Source organism: Aethalodelphis obliquidens, unplaced genomic scaffold (genome assembly GCF_003676395.1).
Source record: "Aethalodelphis obliquidens isolate GAN/ISIS:26980383/991018 unplaced genomic scaffold, ASM367639v1 scaffold13, whole genome shotgun sequence".
Classification (NCBI taxonomy): domain Eukaryota; kingdom Metazoa; phylum Chordata; class Mammalia; order Artiodactyla; family Delphinidae; genus Aethalodelphis; species Aethalodelphis obliquidens.
Window position 1 is genome coordinate 25,069,746 of NW_020837957.1, and position 15,438 is coordinate 25,085,183.

Genomic DNA, 15,438 nt, shown 5'->3' on the forward strand with positions numbered 1-15,438 from the left:
CGGGTTCAAGCCCTGGTCTGGGAAGATCCCACATGACGCAGAGCAACTAAGCCCGTGCTCCACAACTTCTGAAGCCCACGTGCCTAGAGCCCGTGCTCCACAACAAGAGAAACCACCACAATGAGAAGCCCTCGCACTACAACAAAGAGTAGACCCCGCTCGACACAACTAGAGAAAGCCTGCGCGCAGCAACAAAGACCCAACGCAGCCATCCATAAATAAATAAACAAACAAATAAATAAATAAATGGTTTGCATCAGAGAATGATCGTCTAAAAACCCCAACACCAAAATAACCCAAAACAACAGCAACAAAACTCATTTATGTTAAGAGCAATGGAGAGTAAAAGATTTTAAGTCACTTAAGACATTTTCTCATCCATTTCCTCCCTTCGTCATTCTGTCCCTTCTTTCAACCAATGTAGTCCATGTGAAGTTGACCTTGGATTGGCCTAAGTTAGTTAGCATGTCCAATCCCCTTGGCCTCAGCGGTTAGCTCAGGAATGAGCCAATATGACACAATATATCATTTGCTGGAGCTTCGGAGAAAGTGTCCTCTTTTGCTGGATTTGCTGGATTTGTCACCATATGATGCTCAGAAACTGCTGTAGCCGTGTTTCTATCCAGGAGGTACAACGTGGAGATAAAGCTGACACAGAGAAGACAGAACTACGAAATGGAGCTTGGTGATATATTACAATATGAGTCTTGGATCAAGCTGTAACTGAAACTAGACTACTCCTAAAATGTTGAGGCAGACAATTCCTTTTTATTTGATTTAAACCCATACAGGTTAGGCTTTCTGTCACTTGCAACAGGAATAATCTTAACTAATCTATGTAACATGATCACATTTGCATTTTATAAAGCTTGTTTGGGCCACAGGGATAAGTTACAAGGAGCAAGACAGGGAGAACTGTTAAGAGTTGACTAGTAATTTAGTTGAGAAATGACATTGGTTGGTGCCAGAGTGGGGGCAATTGGAGCAGAGAGAAGTGATGGATTGAAGAGAGGCAGGGTACTATATAGAGGATTTGGATGTGGGGAGAAAAGTTAAAAATGACTTGTAGGTTTTCTGACTTGAGCAACTGGATTGGTGGCACCATTCACTGAGATAAGGAACCCAGATTGAATAGGGTTTGCCTATAAAATGTCTATGTGAGATGACGAATGGGATACTGGATGTGAAATTCAACAGATAGAACTAGGCTGTTACAGATTTAGGAGTCACTAGCATATACCGAGTAAATGAAGTTATTTAGTGAGAAAGACAAAATACCAATATCTAAGAAACAGGCAAAGGAGATGAAGGAAGAAGGGCAGAGTACAAAAGGCAACTGATGAACATGCAGCACCACAGGATCTAAAAAAAAAAAAAAATTAGGGTTTAGGAAGGCCCAAGCGGCCTGCAGTGGTAAATACTGCAGGTATTTTACTAGAGGTAAAGCCAGATGGAACTGAGACGTTTCCTTTAAACCTAAGAACATGGAGGTCATTAGAGAACTTAGAACAATAATGGGTATGGAATCCAGACTATAGCGGGTTGAGGGTAAGTGAGGAGTGTGTGTTTGTGTGCGAGTAAGTGAAATCATCAAATGAGGAAAACGTTTTCAAGTTATTCCATTTCGCAGTAAAATTTCTCAAAAATCTAGAGCGAGGTCATCAGTCCCCTTTCGTTGCTAATACTGACATATTTGGCGCTCGTACCCAGTCTCATGTCTTTTTGGTTGTTCCTAGTTTGGAGGAATTATAAACCATGCTGCAATAAACATTATTTTACATAACAACAAAAAAAAAAAAGGTACAGATAGGTTAGCACGAAACCATTATCCTTACTCCAGTCCTTGAGGTCCTATGTTACTTCTCTGGCCTAATACCTGCTACTCCATCCCTTGGTTATTCCATCCAGCCACAGCAGACCTTTGGTATTCATCAAATATAAGACACCCTCCAGTTATAGAGCCTTTGCACTGGCTATTCCTTGTGCCTGGGATGTTCCTCCCTAAGATCGTCACAAGGCTCTCTCCCTCTCTTCTTCTAAGTCTGCTTCTATGTCCCCTCCATGAGACCCACCTGACCACACTGTTTAAAATTCCAATTTGCTTCCCTAAAACTCTCATTCCAACCTCTACCCTGCCTTACTTCTTTTCTTCATACAATTGCCATGTATAAGTTTTACAATATATTTCATTATGTTTATGATTTAGTTATTGTCTCTCCCCTATCTAGGGGAGCTCTAGAAGGCAGGGATCTTTGGTTCATTTGTTCACTGATATATCCTAAGTGCCTGAATATCTTAGGACAGTGCCTGGCACATATTAGGAGTTCAATGAATATTTGTTAAAGGAAAAAATGAAGCATGGAGGGAGGCCAGGAGGGAGAGAGAAAAAAATGGAAGGAAGGAATTTTGCCCTGAAGAGGAAGAGATAATAGGGTTGTAGATAGAATCAGGGAAAGGATTTTCTAAGATGGGAGAGATTTGAAAGTATCTTACTGTTGAGAAAGGGATCCAGTAGAGGCTGAAGATATAAGAGAATAGGCTAAACCAAGTCCCTGAGAATGTGAGAAGACATGGGATCCAGAGTACAGGTGGTGGGATTAGCACTGGCCAAGTCCAAGGCTGCAAAGAGTGGATTTAAACCCTGGTGAAAATTTTATCAAGTCCCCACACGAGTGGACAGGCACAATTTTCACATGGAATTTGTTTTGCTATGCAATAGTTGGCTCTTGAGGTCCTGGCCTCCTTCTGGATCTGCTTAACCACCAATCCTCCCCACTGTCCCCAGGCCCTGGGGGCAATAAAGAAAGGATGGATGCTGATGTAGATGTCATAGACTCACTTATTGGTAGAATCCCAGCTGGGAGTGCTGGTCTGGTGGTTCCTACTTTTTCATTTTTTAAAATTTTGCTTTTCACAAAAGCAGGAGATTAGGTCATTTAATAGTACTGGCAGTGGTGGGCTTTGAGGTGTTAAGAGAATGGAGAAGGCTGGGTATTTTTACTATGGAGAATGGAAGAATATTAGGAATTGCTGTCGTGGTAAAATGTAGAGAAAGCTCACTAGGGGAACACAGAAGAATTAAGTCAAGTTAAGTCAGTGACGTGCATTCATGGGTGTTAGAACCTGCCCAATTATGCATTTTGCTACGGCAGCGCTCAGCAGCCCAGCTGCAAGCATGGAGCTTCAACCCCAGGGATGAGTTGTTGTTTGTTTATTTATTTATTTTGACCAGGTAGGTGAGCTAGAACAATGAGTACATTATTCAAGGCAGCCGAAGTATCTTGGCTGAAGTTATGGATGATGAAATCTAACCTGGATATGGAAGGGAGTGAAGATACAAAGAGACTGATAGAAGGTTCTACAGACTACACCAATGATTTTCAAACTCTAGTGGGAATAAGAATCACCTGGAAAGGGCCAGATTCTGAAATTATTATTCAGTAAGTCTGGGGTGAAGACCAAAATCTATTTGCAACAAAGATCCTAGTTGATTCTGATGTAAGAGGGCCACGGACCAATTTTTGAGAAATAGTGGATAGAGAATAGATTTGAAATGATAGTTTAAAGTAATATTTTGAGAGGAGCTGAGTGAGAGAGAGAGAGAGAGAGAGAGACAGAGAGAGAGAGAGATGGAGAGAGAGGGAAATATTGGCCAAGGGGAAACTTAGTGTAAGAATAGGTGGTTACAGTGTGAAATGACTAACTTATTATCTCAAAGATGGAACAGGCTGAAATGATGAAAGGTTTAGGGTATGCCCAAGGGAGTGGGTGGCTGAAGTGGAGAGTGGAGTGGAGGTGAGTATCACCAGAGGTGAGGAGGTCAAAGTACCAAAAGCCTAGGTAATCCATGGGGACCTTGAAGCCACCCCAGATGATGGCAGTACTTGCAACAGAGAGGCAAAACTATGAGCAAAGTTCAAAGCCATTAGTAAGTGAAGGGGAGAGAACTACAGGTGGGTAGAGACAAAGCAAAGATACAGAGTTGAGGGGGATGTAACTGGTTAAGGGTTTTCACGCAACGGCAGAGAAGTGAAACTGGCCAAGAGTAGCTGAGTGCTTATTGTTTGCCAGGCTTTACATACATCAGACCATTTCATCCTCACGAACAACAACTCACAAACTTCATATAAAGTAGGTGCTATTTTTATTCCCCTTTTATGAGGAAACTGAAGCGCAGAGAGGTTAAGCATCAACCAGCATCTCACAGTTCTTACCACTGCACTATACTGACTCATAAAATGGTCTAAAAGGTGTTTTAATACATTTCAGCTGAAAAAAAAATCAGATCTCCTGAATATTGTCAGGAGTGGGATTAACAATGGAAATAGTCCTTTAAATTTCATTTGTACTGAAATTTTTTTTCCAACACCCAGCAAGTAGCAGTACTAAATAATTCCATACTAGGTCATTTAATAGAAACAATGCAGTTTGCATGTATCAAAACTTCTGTCTACTCCATGCCTTGATGATCTCTTCAGCAGCATCCAGCGTACTGTCTTTCTGTAAATTAATGAAATAATCATCATTACATATCAAAATAAATTCAAGATGAAATAAAGATTTAAGTGTAAAAAATATACCAAAATCAGTCCATCCGTAACAGTCATGTAGTGATTTGGGAACCTAGTGCTTCTCAACTCCTGATAACTTGAGCTGGGCCCAGATGGGCTCCAGCCAGTCCTTGGCCTCTGCAGCTAAGACAGAGCCCAAGAGCATTCATGGGGTGGGGGTAGGGGCGGGGGACACCTTGGGTTGTGTCACTGGAAGCTCTGCCCCATATTAAGCCACTTAATCTCAGCAGGAACACAGAGCAGGAACACACAGCAACATCCCTTGCCTTGGTGGCCAAATACACAAGTCCCGAGCTCTTTAAGGGGCCCAGTAGCAAATCAAACAAACCAATTATTTATAATTCTATATCCCATTGCTGTCAGGCTAGAAAAGTGAATGAACCTCACAAGAATTCAATGTTAGGGGAGCTAGAGAAGCATCCCAGCAATCACTACATCATGCTGTTTTGTGATGCTGGCTGCCAATTCAGGGCACTTTATTACTACTTTCCTGACACCAAAGAAATCTACAAATTAACCAGTACAGGGCCAAAGAGCATCACCAAAAAAAAAAAAAAAGATTGACAAACTGTATATACAGCTCAGACTGAAAACAGTTTAACCTGATCCCAGCCAAAACCATGTCCGTCAGTGTGAACACCCTCACTCATAACCACTTGTGGCAGCCCAAGTGGCCTGCAGCACCAAAGACCCAGACTCCTAAGTAACACTGATGCAGGAGGAGAGTCTGAAGGATGTGCTGATGGGATCCATATTCACTGTTTCGTCCATTTGGGTAGGAAGTATACAAAATCACAGACCTCTTTCAAAGAGGCTTCTAGACAACAGAAGAAAATCCCTCCCTTAGCTCCCAACACACAGAGGCTGCCAGGCGGAGCAAGAATGGAGGAATAAATTAATACACAATTACAGAAAAAAGTCAGAGAGTACAGAAGAGTTTACATTGAAAAATAATCATCTGCTTCTTCCCTCCCCACCCCTTCCTACTACTCCCACCATCCCCCAACACAACAATTTATGGCAATTTCTGGTTTTAGTTCTAGTGGTTGTCACTAAAATCTAAATAATGTGTGTTTCTAATTTTTTATTTATCAACTTCAGACAATGTTCACCATTCTCTGCTCTGAATGAGGAAAAACTGGTTCATTCACACTATTCTGCCCCCTCCCATCTAAGTCTCACAGTTATAAGCCCCTAACTCCCACACTGTTTGAGGGTCAACTGTATTGATAAAATGCATTTGTTTTTTGAATAGGTAATATCTACACATGGTAAAACATTAAATTGATGGATAAACTTCCTCTTCTGCTTTCTCTACTTCCCCTTTTCCTTTCTGTTCCATCTCTGCAGAGTGATTTAGTCCAAAAGCCATTACGTGGGGCTGAGTGAAATAGGAGATCATGTATGGGGGCAGGGGGAGCCTTGGCAGCCTGGTGCAGGGTGCTGCAGCCAGAGTGGAGTGAGTAGACTTTCCAATGTTGGTGGCATGATGTGGTGGTGATGGCAGTGGTGGCACTGACCAGGAACAGGGTGTCAGAGTCGAGGGGGGTAAGTAAGCAAGGCCTCTGTATGGCAGGGAGGTTCCAAGCAGCTTGGAGCCTGGAGGGGATGAGGCAAGTAACTGCCAACGCAGAGAGGCATGGAGTGTCACAGCCCGTAAGGGAAGAGGAGGGCTTCTATGCAGTGGGTGACAGTGGTGGCCTTGGAGACTTAGAGGAGGGTATCTCTACAGGAGAGTGACAGCAGCAGGTCAGCACAGGGTGCTGAAGCTCAGGTGAGGTGAGGATGGTGGCCATACAGGGGACAGGGGCAGCAGCCTGGTAGAGGTGTCAAAGCCTGAGTAGGGTAAAAGCTGCCTGTCAGGGGTGCTGGGTGGAGGGGCAGTGGCACTGACAGGAGACTGGTCACATACAGAAGTACTGATTAAAGAAGTGGTTACATGATGAGCCAGGTGTTTTACTATCAAAGAAGGGAGGGACAAATATGGATAGGGAGAAAGCTAGAATAAACTCTGTGGTGGCTTCAAGATATTTAGATAGACATAGAAATAAGTAGAATAGACACAGACATAGAATGTATGTATATACATTTACATATTCCCTACGTCTGTCCCCTGGGAGGGCCTGGGAATACTAATACCCCAACAGCAATGAGCACTCCTAATGCCCAGATCTTGGTTTCTTAATACCATTCTCCACTAAAAGGTGATTCCAAGTTGGGCTAGATAATGACAAAATGAACCTGGTGCATCCTGCTATGCCAGAAAGTAAGGAAATGCTCAAAAAATGATGGGGACATGTCAAAGGAAACAGAGGCCAGCTTAAAGGGGCTGCTAATGGCCAAATCTGGGGAAATTTGAGCATCAAAATAAGGAATAATAATGATAAATTATAACCCACTGAATGAAACAGGAATCCATGAGTCCTTACATATATGAATGAATAAATAAATTGCTTGATGAGAGATGGAATATTTTCATAGTTTCAAAGTACCTCACCACAAAACATTCATTATTTATCAAGGGAAAAAGTGAAACTTTACAGTAGAGAAGGCTGGCAGACACCACCTCCATAAAGTAATTAAATTTAACATTACAAGCAGTAGGAAAAACTAAAATCATGTGCTGATAGGATGCAAGACAGTGAATAAAGCATCACTTCCACGGTTTCCCGCCAAAGGTGCATAATCTGAGTCTATTCACGAGTAAATGTCAAACAAATGTTGAGGGACCTTCTTCAAAATAATTGGTCAACAGTTTTCAGAAGTATCAAGGTCATGAAAGTCAAGGAAAACTGAGGAACATTCTAGCTTGAAGGAGACATGACAGCTAAACACAATGCACAATTCTGGCCTGGACTGACGGACTGATGTCTGTCTGACTGACATGATTATGGCCTGGATTTATTTACTTGGTTGGTTGTTATAAAAAGGACATTATTGGGGCAATTAGTGAAACTTGAACTGGATCTGAGATTAGATAGAATGATATAGCAATGTTAAGTTCATAATTTTGATGGTTATACTGTAGAAGAATGTTGTATAATGGGGAATACATAATAAGGTATTTGGGAGTGATAGAGGCATCAATAATTAAGTTAGGAACTTACATAAAATTCTTTGGAAAAACAGTTCTTCAAACTTATTTACTAAGAATATTTCAAAATATATTTTTAAAGTAACCCAGCCTCCCACCCATCTCCCTCAACCACTCAGTTCTCCCCAGAGGCAACGCTGGGATTTTATTACGTCTCCTCCCAGGGACAGTCTAGGCACTTAAAAGCTTCTATCTCCCTCCCTCCCTTTTTCTTTTTATATAGATGATAGTATTCCTCACAAACTGGTCTGCTCCTTGCTTTTAGCTTATGCTCTATCACTCCATGGAGCTGCTTCACACTTTTATGGATGTGAATGTAACATAATTTATTCAAACAGCCTTCATTGGTGAATATTTTGTTTATAATCCTTTGATATTATAAACAGTGTTTCACTGAAAATCCTCGAACACAAGACATTCAAAGTACAAGTAAATCCACAGGAAAAAATCCTATAAGCAGAACTGCTGGGTCAGAAGATATGTGCATTTATATTCGGATGATACATTTTCATACTAACCACTGCAGAGATTTTACACATTATACTCGTACTCTCAATCAATGCATGAGAGTATCTTATGAAACTTTTCAGTTGTTTTGGTTGTTTCCAAATTATCAGAAAAAATAAAATTTCACTGCAGTTTTATTTTTCTTTTCTCTTATTATGAGTGAGGTATAGCATCCTTTCATATATTTGACAACTACTGAGGACTTTACCCATAATCATTGTAAAGTGCTGCTGCTTTTGGTTTGTTTTGCCCTAAATTCAACCTGCTTTCTTTCAATTTCCACTTTCTTGGCACGTTTTGCCACCCTTTTATTCTTTGCTTTTCCAAGAGGTTGGATGAGGTGTGTCAGCTTTCCCTATAGGGACTTCTTGATGTTGCCCCACTATCTTCCAATATTGAATGCTGATGCAAAGGAAGTGAGTCCACACTGATCCTCCTCTCCTGTCTCCATGGAGGTCTTGATCATCTTGTCTAGATGCCAACGGATCATTTATAAAGTCCAATAGATTAAAACAAGGCATACCTCAGTGTTATTCTGTGACAATGTTTCCTGAGACAAGCCATTCCCTTCCCATTTTTAGATTTATTTGTTTGTTTTCAATGGAAAGCATTCTCAAACTAAAGCTATACAATTCTTTCCCAGTTCCATTGGTCTGGCTCCCCTCACCACCCCCTCCAGGAACTCTAGGTATTTCATTTGTCTTCCACGTCTGTAATTTTTCTAACATTTTAAAATTCTTTGTTCCTGGGAGTTCCCTGGTGGTCCAGTGGTTAAGACTGCGCTTTCACTGCCATGGCCCGGATTCAATCCCTGGTTGGGGAATTAAGATCCCACAAGCCACATGGTGCGGCCAAAAAAAAAATTCTTTGTTCCTTTCTACTTCTTTTTGCTCACTCTTCTCAATCCTCAGTGTGCTTACAGAAGTATTTAGTGTTCTCTGTGCTGTTTCCAATGTCACTACAATTACCAATAGCTTATTTTTTTCCTTCAATTTCTTACCTGAGCTCTGACAGCTGCCATTTCATCTTCTTACATTATCTTACTCTATCTTCCCTGAACTTTTAAAAATCTCTGCTGTAATTCGTTTTACATGTTTTGAATTTGAAATATCACACTTTTGGTTTGTTCTATGGAAACATTTTTTTCTTTTTTTGGTTGAATATTCTCTGCCTGATATTGTTTTTCACTGTACCTTTCTCCTTTTCCCCTTATAGTATCTTTTTAGATTCATAGCTGGTTCCTTTTAATTACTCATCTTTGATTGAATTCTCTTTGTAAGCTCCCACTGCCAGCACACCTACGTACGGCTCCTATTGTTCTGGGTAATGAGTAAGCTACCTGCTGGCTCTGTCTATGATCTGAAGACGTATTTGCAGGTTTGTATAAAGGAAGATCCAGGGAACCACTAGAAGGGAGTAGAAATTATCTCTGGCTCACAAGGTTAAATATGATTAATACAGAGTTCAGAGAGAGGGAGTTCTTTTAGACTTTATTTCTTTCCAACTAATTTAATTGGCTCCCTCCAATTTAACGTATCCACACTGCCTCAACACAGCTTTAGCAAAACTGACAGAGGTGAAGAGCAAATCTATACAGCCCTTTCTTTCCACCTGGTTTGCACAGGTGCTAGATGACATGACTGTATGTTTCTACTCTGCCTCTTCCATGGGGCCAAATGGGTCTGGAGAAGTTCCCACTACCAGTGCATTTACTGTTCCTGCTGTTCTGGATATTGAGTAGGCTACCTGTTGGCTCTGTCTATAATCTGAAGATGTAGAAGCAGAAGGCTTTCTTCGTGTCTTCCCTCTACCATTACCTTCACTGATTTGGCAACTCTTTCTCACTTCCTGGGGGATTTGTGAATTTGTTTTCCACTCTCCTAGTTGTTTCCTTAATAATTTCCAAGAAGAGAATGGGGAAGGGCCGTGTTTACCATTCTAAAACTGGAAGTCTTATGCTACTTTTTTCTTCTGTTAGTTCTGTTTATAACTTCAAATAATATACCTCTGTTTCTAGATCCACTATAAGATGAGAGTGTTAATGGCCTTACCCTTTCTTCTACATTTCAGACAATTAAATGTTGACATTGTTATGCTGGTAAGATTTATATTCTATTCTGGATAAGTCTCCCATAGTTTGTCTATAGGAGGGGTCTAAAAGTTGAAAACAGTGTTTACATCATTCTGTCTAGACTTATACATGAGTGTGCAGGTATAGAGAGTGCCTTAATCTTCATAAGATTGTTTTCAGTAGTGATAACATCTTATCACTAAATTGTTAAAAATAGCAATAATACATTCAGATTATTTTTAGCACAGATCTGATGGTACTGAATTCTCTTAGCTTTCATTTACTAGGGAAGTATACTGTTTTCAGTTTTAAAGGATATTTTCCTGGATACAGAATTCTAGGCTGACATATTTTTTATTTCAGCACTTTAAAGGTGTCATTTCATTGTAATCTCGTCTCCGCTGTTTCTGATAAGAAGTTAGTTAACATTTGTACCTTTGCTCCCATGCATGTGAGGTATAGTTTTTCTCCAGCTGCTTTCAAGATCTTATCATTATCTTTGGTTTTCAGCAGTTTGATTATGATGTGTCAAGATGTAATTTTTATTTGTATCCTGTGTGGCTCACTGAATTTTTAGATCTCTAAGTGGCTTTTCACCAAATATGGGGAAATTTTGGCCATCATTTCTTAAAATATTTTTTCTGCCACATTCTCTCTCTCTTTTTTTGATACTCCAGTTACATATATATTATTACTTGACACTGACTCATAGATCTGAGACTCTCCTTATTTTTCAAAAATAATTTTTCCCTCTTTTTTCTGATTGGATGATTTCTGTGGATCTGTATTCAGGTGGACCCATTTTTTTTTTCACAACCTCGATCCTCTGTGTTTAGCCCCATATATTTTTCATATCAGATATTACTTTTTTTTTAAGATGTTGGGGGTAGGAGTTTATTAATTAATTTATTTATTTTTGTTGTGTTGGGTCTTCGTTTCTGTGCGAGGGCTTTCCCCAGTTGCGGCAAGCGGGGGCCGCTCTTCATCGCGGTGTGCAGGCCTCCCACTATCGCGGCCTCTCCCGCTGTGGAGCACAGGCTCCAGACACTCAGTAGTTGTGGCTCACGGGCCCAGCTGCTCCGCGGCACGTGGGATCCTCCCAGACCAGGGCTCGAACCCGTGTCCCCTGCACTAGCAGGCAGACTCTCAACCGCTGCGCCACCAGGGAAGCCCCAGATGTTACTTTTTAAAATTCTTAAAGTTCCATTTGGTTCTTTTTTAAGAATTTAAAATTAATTAATCTAGCCACTCATTATGACCATATTTTCCTTTAATTTCTTGAACACATTTATAATATCTGCTTTAAAGTCCTTGTCTGATAATTCCTACATCTGGGTCACCTTAAGATCTATTTCTATTGACTGCATAGAAGTCACATTTCTTTTCATTAAGGGTCACATTTTCTTGTGTCTTCACATGTGTATTGATGTTTGGTTGCATGCTGGACATTGTAATGTTACAGGTAAGGAGTCTGATTACATTGTAATCCAGTAAGTTCAACTTCAAAAAGTGCTGAGTTTTGTTCTGGTAGATTAATTTTATGGCAGCAAGCCACAAATTAAAAACTGCATATGAGTACATCATGTCTAGCAACAGAAAAAAAATGGTGATTTATAAATCAGAAGGAAGGACATTATAAATGTGTTTTTGAGTAGAATAGGGAACTTACTTTAATGAAGCAAAATCGCACAAATTTCTCAAACTGTAATTTGGTCTCTGCATTACAGAATGCTGAAACTGGGATGGCTGACAATTTCTGAAAAACAAATAGGAATATAAAATAGGAAAAACAGGAAAACTACTTACACTTTAAATATTAATTTTTGGAGCATAAACATTAAAAACAAATAGATATTTCTAAATATTCACAATAATTTCCAAAAGAAAAATGTTTTAAAAATCCTCCAGGGAATTCCCTAGTGGTCCAGTGGTTAGGACTCCACACTTTCACTGCCAAGCGCCCAGGTTCAATCCCTAGTTAGGGAACTAAGATCCCATAAGCCATGCAGCGCAGCCAAAAATAAAATAAAATAAAATAAAATCTTCCAAATAGCTATGAGTAGAATATCATGTAACAAAACTACAGTTAACAGTTTTCAAAGCATGTCAGCAGGTTTCCTTCATAAATTATAACATTTAGCACAATATTGCAAAGGCCAATAAACATTACCTTATTTTTAGTCATCCATTTTACAAATTTATAGTCATAAGGTTCATTGCTGTTCTTCATATCAGAAAGGTCTGTATCTAAAACAACAATAAAAATTGGATGGCCTATGTATTACATCTGAGGCAATGTGTATTTCATCTGTCTATCAAGATTCAAAATTTTCTCTCAAAATGTTCTCATGCTGGATTCATACTGCATGGTGTGGTGGGAAGTAAGGAATTCACAGAGAAGCTTTACTGATACTCTAAGGCAGTACTCACATATACATCTGATTGATCATACTTGTGTATATAGCTTTTAGCATTGGAAGAGAGTAGGAAAAGGGAAGGACAAAGAAGAGTGTTGCCTTTCCGTTTAAAAATAATATAAGCCTCTATGATCATTATTAAGGAAATAACACCTAAATTTAGAGTACTCATCTGTAATAATTATGTCTCCAAATGGTAATTCATTATTAAATTGTAAGCTCCACGGGGGTATTGCAATCTATCACTATCCCCATCTCCTAGGTCAGAGTCTAGCATATAAGTAATGAAAAGCATATTTGTAGAATGAATAAGTTAATATTATTCATTATTTATGAAGGGAAAATGCCTATGTAGTTCTCCCAAGTGATATCTTTATTGTTTCCTCTTCCAAACATTATGCTTAAAAAAATTTTCTTTTAAATTTGATGAAAAACTTCAAATATGTATTCTTATACTTATCTCTTGTTCCAATCTTGCTTTAAGGTCTGGGCAAGATATTTCTCTGGCATTCAGATTCAGCAATCTATATTTCATATTGTTTCGATTTTATTGACTTGTACTCAAGATCTTTTTGAATGCCCCAAAGCAACAAACGTTGATGGCTACTGTAATCAATGAAATTTTACAATTTATTACTCAAAATAAATTGAGGCAGTTACCTTTACCTTTTTTCTTTTATTCACTAAATACTCCTGGGTCCCTTCAAATTAACAGTGTAAAAACCTTGACATTGAAGAAAGTTTCACCTGTATTTTTTTTAAATGACTTAATATGGTTTTCCTTAATGATTGTATTTCAGTTTTCTCCTGTGCTTTAAGAATGTAAAATTTCCATATAATAATGCTAATAATACTCTACCATTTATTACTATTTGTTAAGCATGTTACATGATTCTCTCATTTATTTGTCCTACAATTCTGATAGAAGCAGCAATCCTCATTTTACAAATGAAGAAGTTAAATTACTATTTCAAGTCATAAGTATGTATGTGTGTCTAATTCAGATTTGGCTCTAACAAAATGACAACTTAAAATAGAGTCTAACTGTAAATTACGTGAAAACTCCAAGTGACAAGTACACAATAGTAGCATACTCAAAGGTAACCTGGAGAAAGGAGTGATTACAGCAGTAGAAGAAAGAACAGGAGGGTACTTACTAACTGTAATTGACACAGGCTGTACTACTCATTTATTCTTTTTTTAAAAAAATTTTTATTGGGGTATAGTTGATTTACAATGTTGTATTACTTTCTGCTGTATAGCAAAGTGAATCAGTTATATGTATACATATATCCACTCTTTTTTAGGTTCTTTTCCCATATAGGTCATTATGGAATATTGAGAAGAGTTCCCTGTGCTATACAACAGGTCCTTATTAGTTATCTATTTTATATATAGTAGTGTGTATATGTCAATCCCAATTCTTCCAACTTATCCCCCCCCCCCACCTCCACGTCTGCTTTCCCCCTTGGTAACCGTACTTTTGTTTTCTACATCTGTGACTCTATTTCTCTTTGTAAATAAGTTCATTTGTACCATTCTTTAGAATCCACATATGAGCGATATCATATATTTGTCTTTCTCTGTCTGACTTACTTCACTCAGTATGACAACTACTCATTCTTGTAATGCTTAGAAAAGAGAAATTTATTGCCATGGTGCTCAAAGAAAAATAAGGGAATAAATACAATTCTAAAGACTATAGTTAGGAGAAAGTTGGAATCTACTTCTTTTGAATGCTTGAATCAGAGATTCTCAAAAAAACTAAACAAAATATTTCTTTATTGAAGGTAGGAATTTGAACCATATTATAATAGCACTAGCTTATTTAAGTAACCTATGAGAATCAAAATAGGTTGTTGCATTCACACTATCTCCTCCCTAATTTTGGACCTTATCTCACTAGAACTACTGTAATAATCTTCTTATTTGTAATCTTGTCTTCTAATCAAATGTTTCCCTTTTTAGTTCTAGGATGATGCTTACCTGTCAGGAAAGTTGCCTAGTATAGCAGAAAAAAGATAAGTTCACTGGTTAGGACATGCATCTCTGGATTCAGAGCCCAGCTCTGCTACTTATTAGTTGATTAACTTCAGTAAATTTCTTGATTTTCTATCTCATCTTTCTCAACTATCAATGGGGATATAATAGCACCAATCTCATAGGGCTTTTGTGAGAATTGTGATATTTGTAAAGCTCTTAGCATAATACCTACTAGATCATAAATGCTCAAAAAATATTAATCAGTTAGCCATTGCTATAGTTTTAAAGAGAATTACCATGTCCATGAATTTTATGGCTCATTTTTATTTTTAAGTTACCATCAAGTGAAAGTGTTGTTTCTTGCTTCTGTCTTTAGCAAATTGTGGGACCAACCTCTAGTATATGGAAGAATTTCTACACTCAAATCAATCTGAGAAGATGAAAGAGTAAAATAAAATGAACTTCATCTTCATATGTAGCAGGGTCCTATAGATACTAACATTTTTCTCACACAGGTGAAGGAGGACCATAAATAACATACATCTTTTTTCCCCATCATCATTAAAGGTTTTCTAGCCCAAATCCTTTCTGCTCCTATTACAACCACACTAGTTCAAGATCTAGGACCTAAATCAGTATTACATGCAGGCTGGATCAACTAAGGATAGAATGAGAAACTGTTTAAGAGCTTAATGCAAGCAAAGGTTGCATTACTGTCCTTTTGATGTTTAACGTCAAAATGTGCTAAGTGCCTTTTAGTTTGGTTCTAGAAAAGACTTATTCTTATCTAAAAAG

General features: G+C 38.6%; 1 protein-coding gene across 13 annotated transcripts in view; it reads right to left on the reverse strand.

Moving 5' to 3' along the window:
* Positions 1–4,127: 4,127 nt before the first annotated feature.
* The window catches only part of KYAT3 (kynurenine aminotransferase 3), a 54,216-nt gene continuing 42,905 nt past the window's right edge, over positions 4,128–15,438 (reverse strand). For 9 of the 13 annotated variants that reach the window (XM_027114265.1, XM_027114264.1, XM_027114259.1 and 6 more), the window contains 3 exons: positions 12,414–12,490; positions 11,913–11,999; positions 4,128–4,500 (listed from right to left, as the gene is read on the reverse strand). In XM_027114265.1, coding sequence (XP_026970066.1) covers positions 4,438–4,500; positions 11,913–11,999; positions 12,414–12,490 — 227 coding nt within the window. In that variant the 3' untranslated portion in view covers positions 4,128–4,437. Of the gene's footprint in view, positions 4,501–11,908; positions 12,000–12,413; positions 12,491–15,438 lie in introns of all 13 variants that reach the window. The other 4 variants (XM_027114261.1, XR_003434342.1, XR_003434343.1 and 1 more) reach the window with 4 other exon arrangements.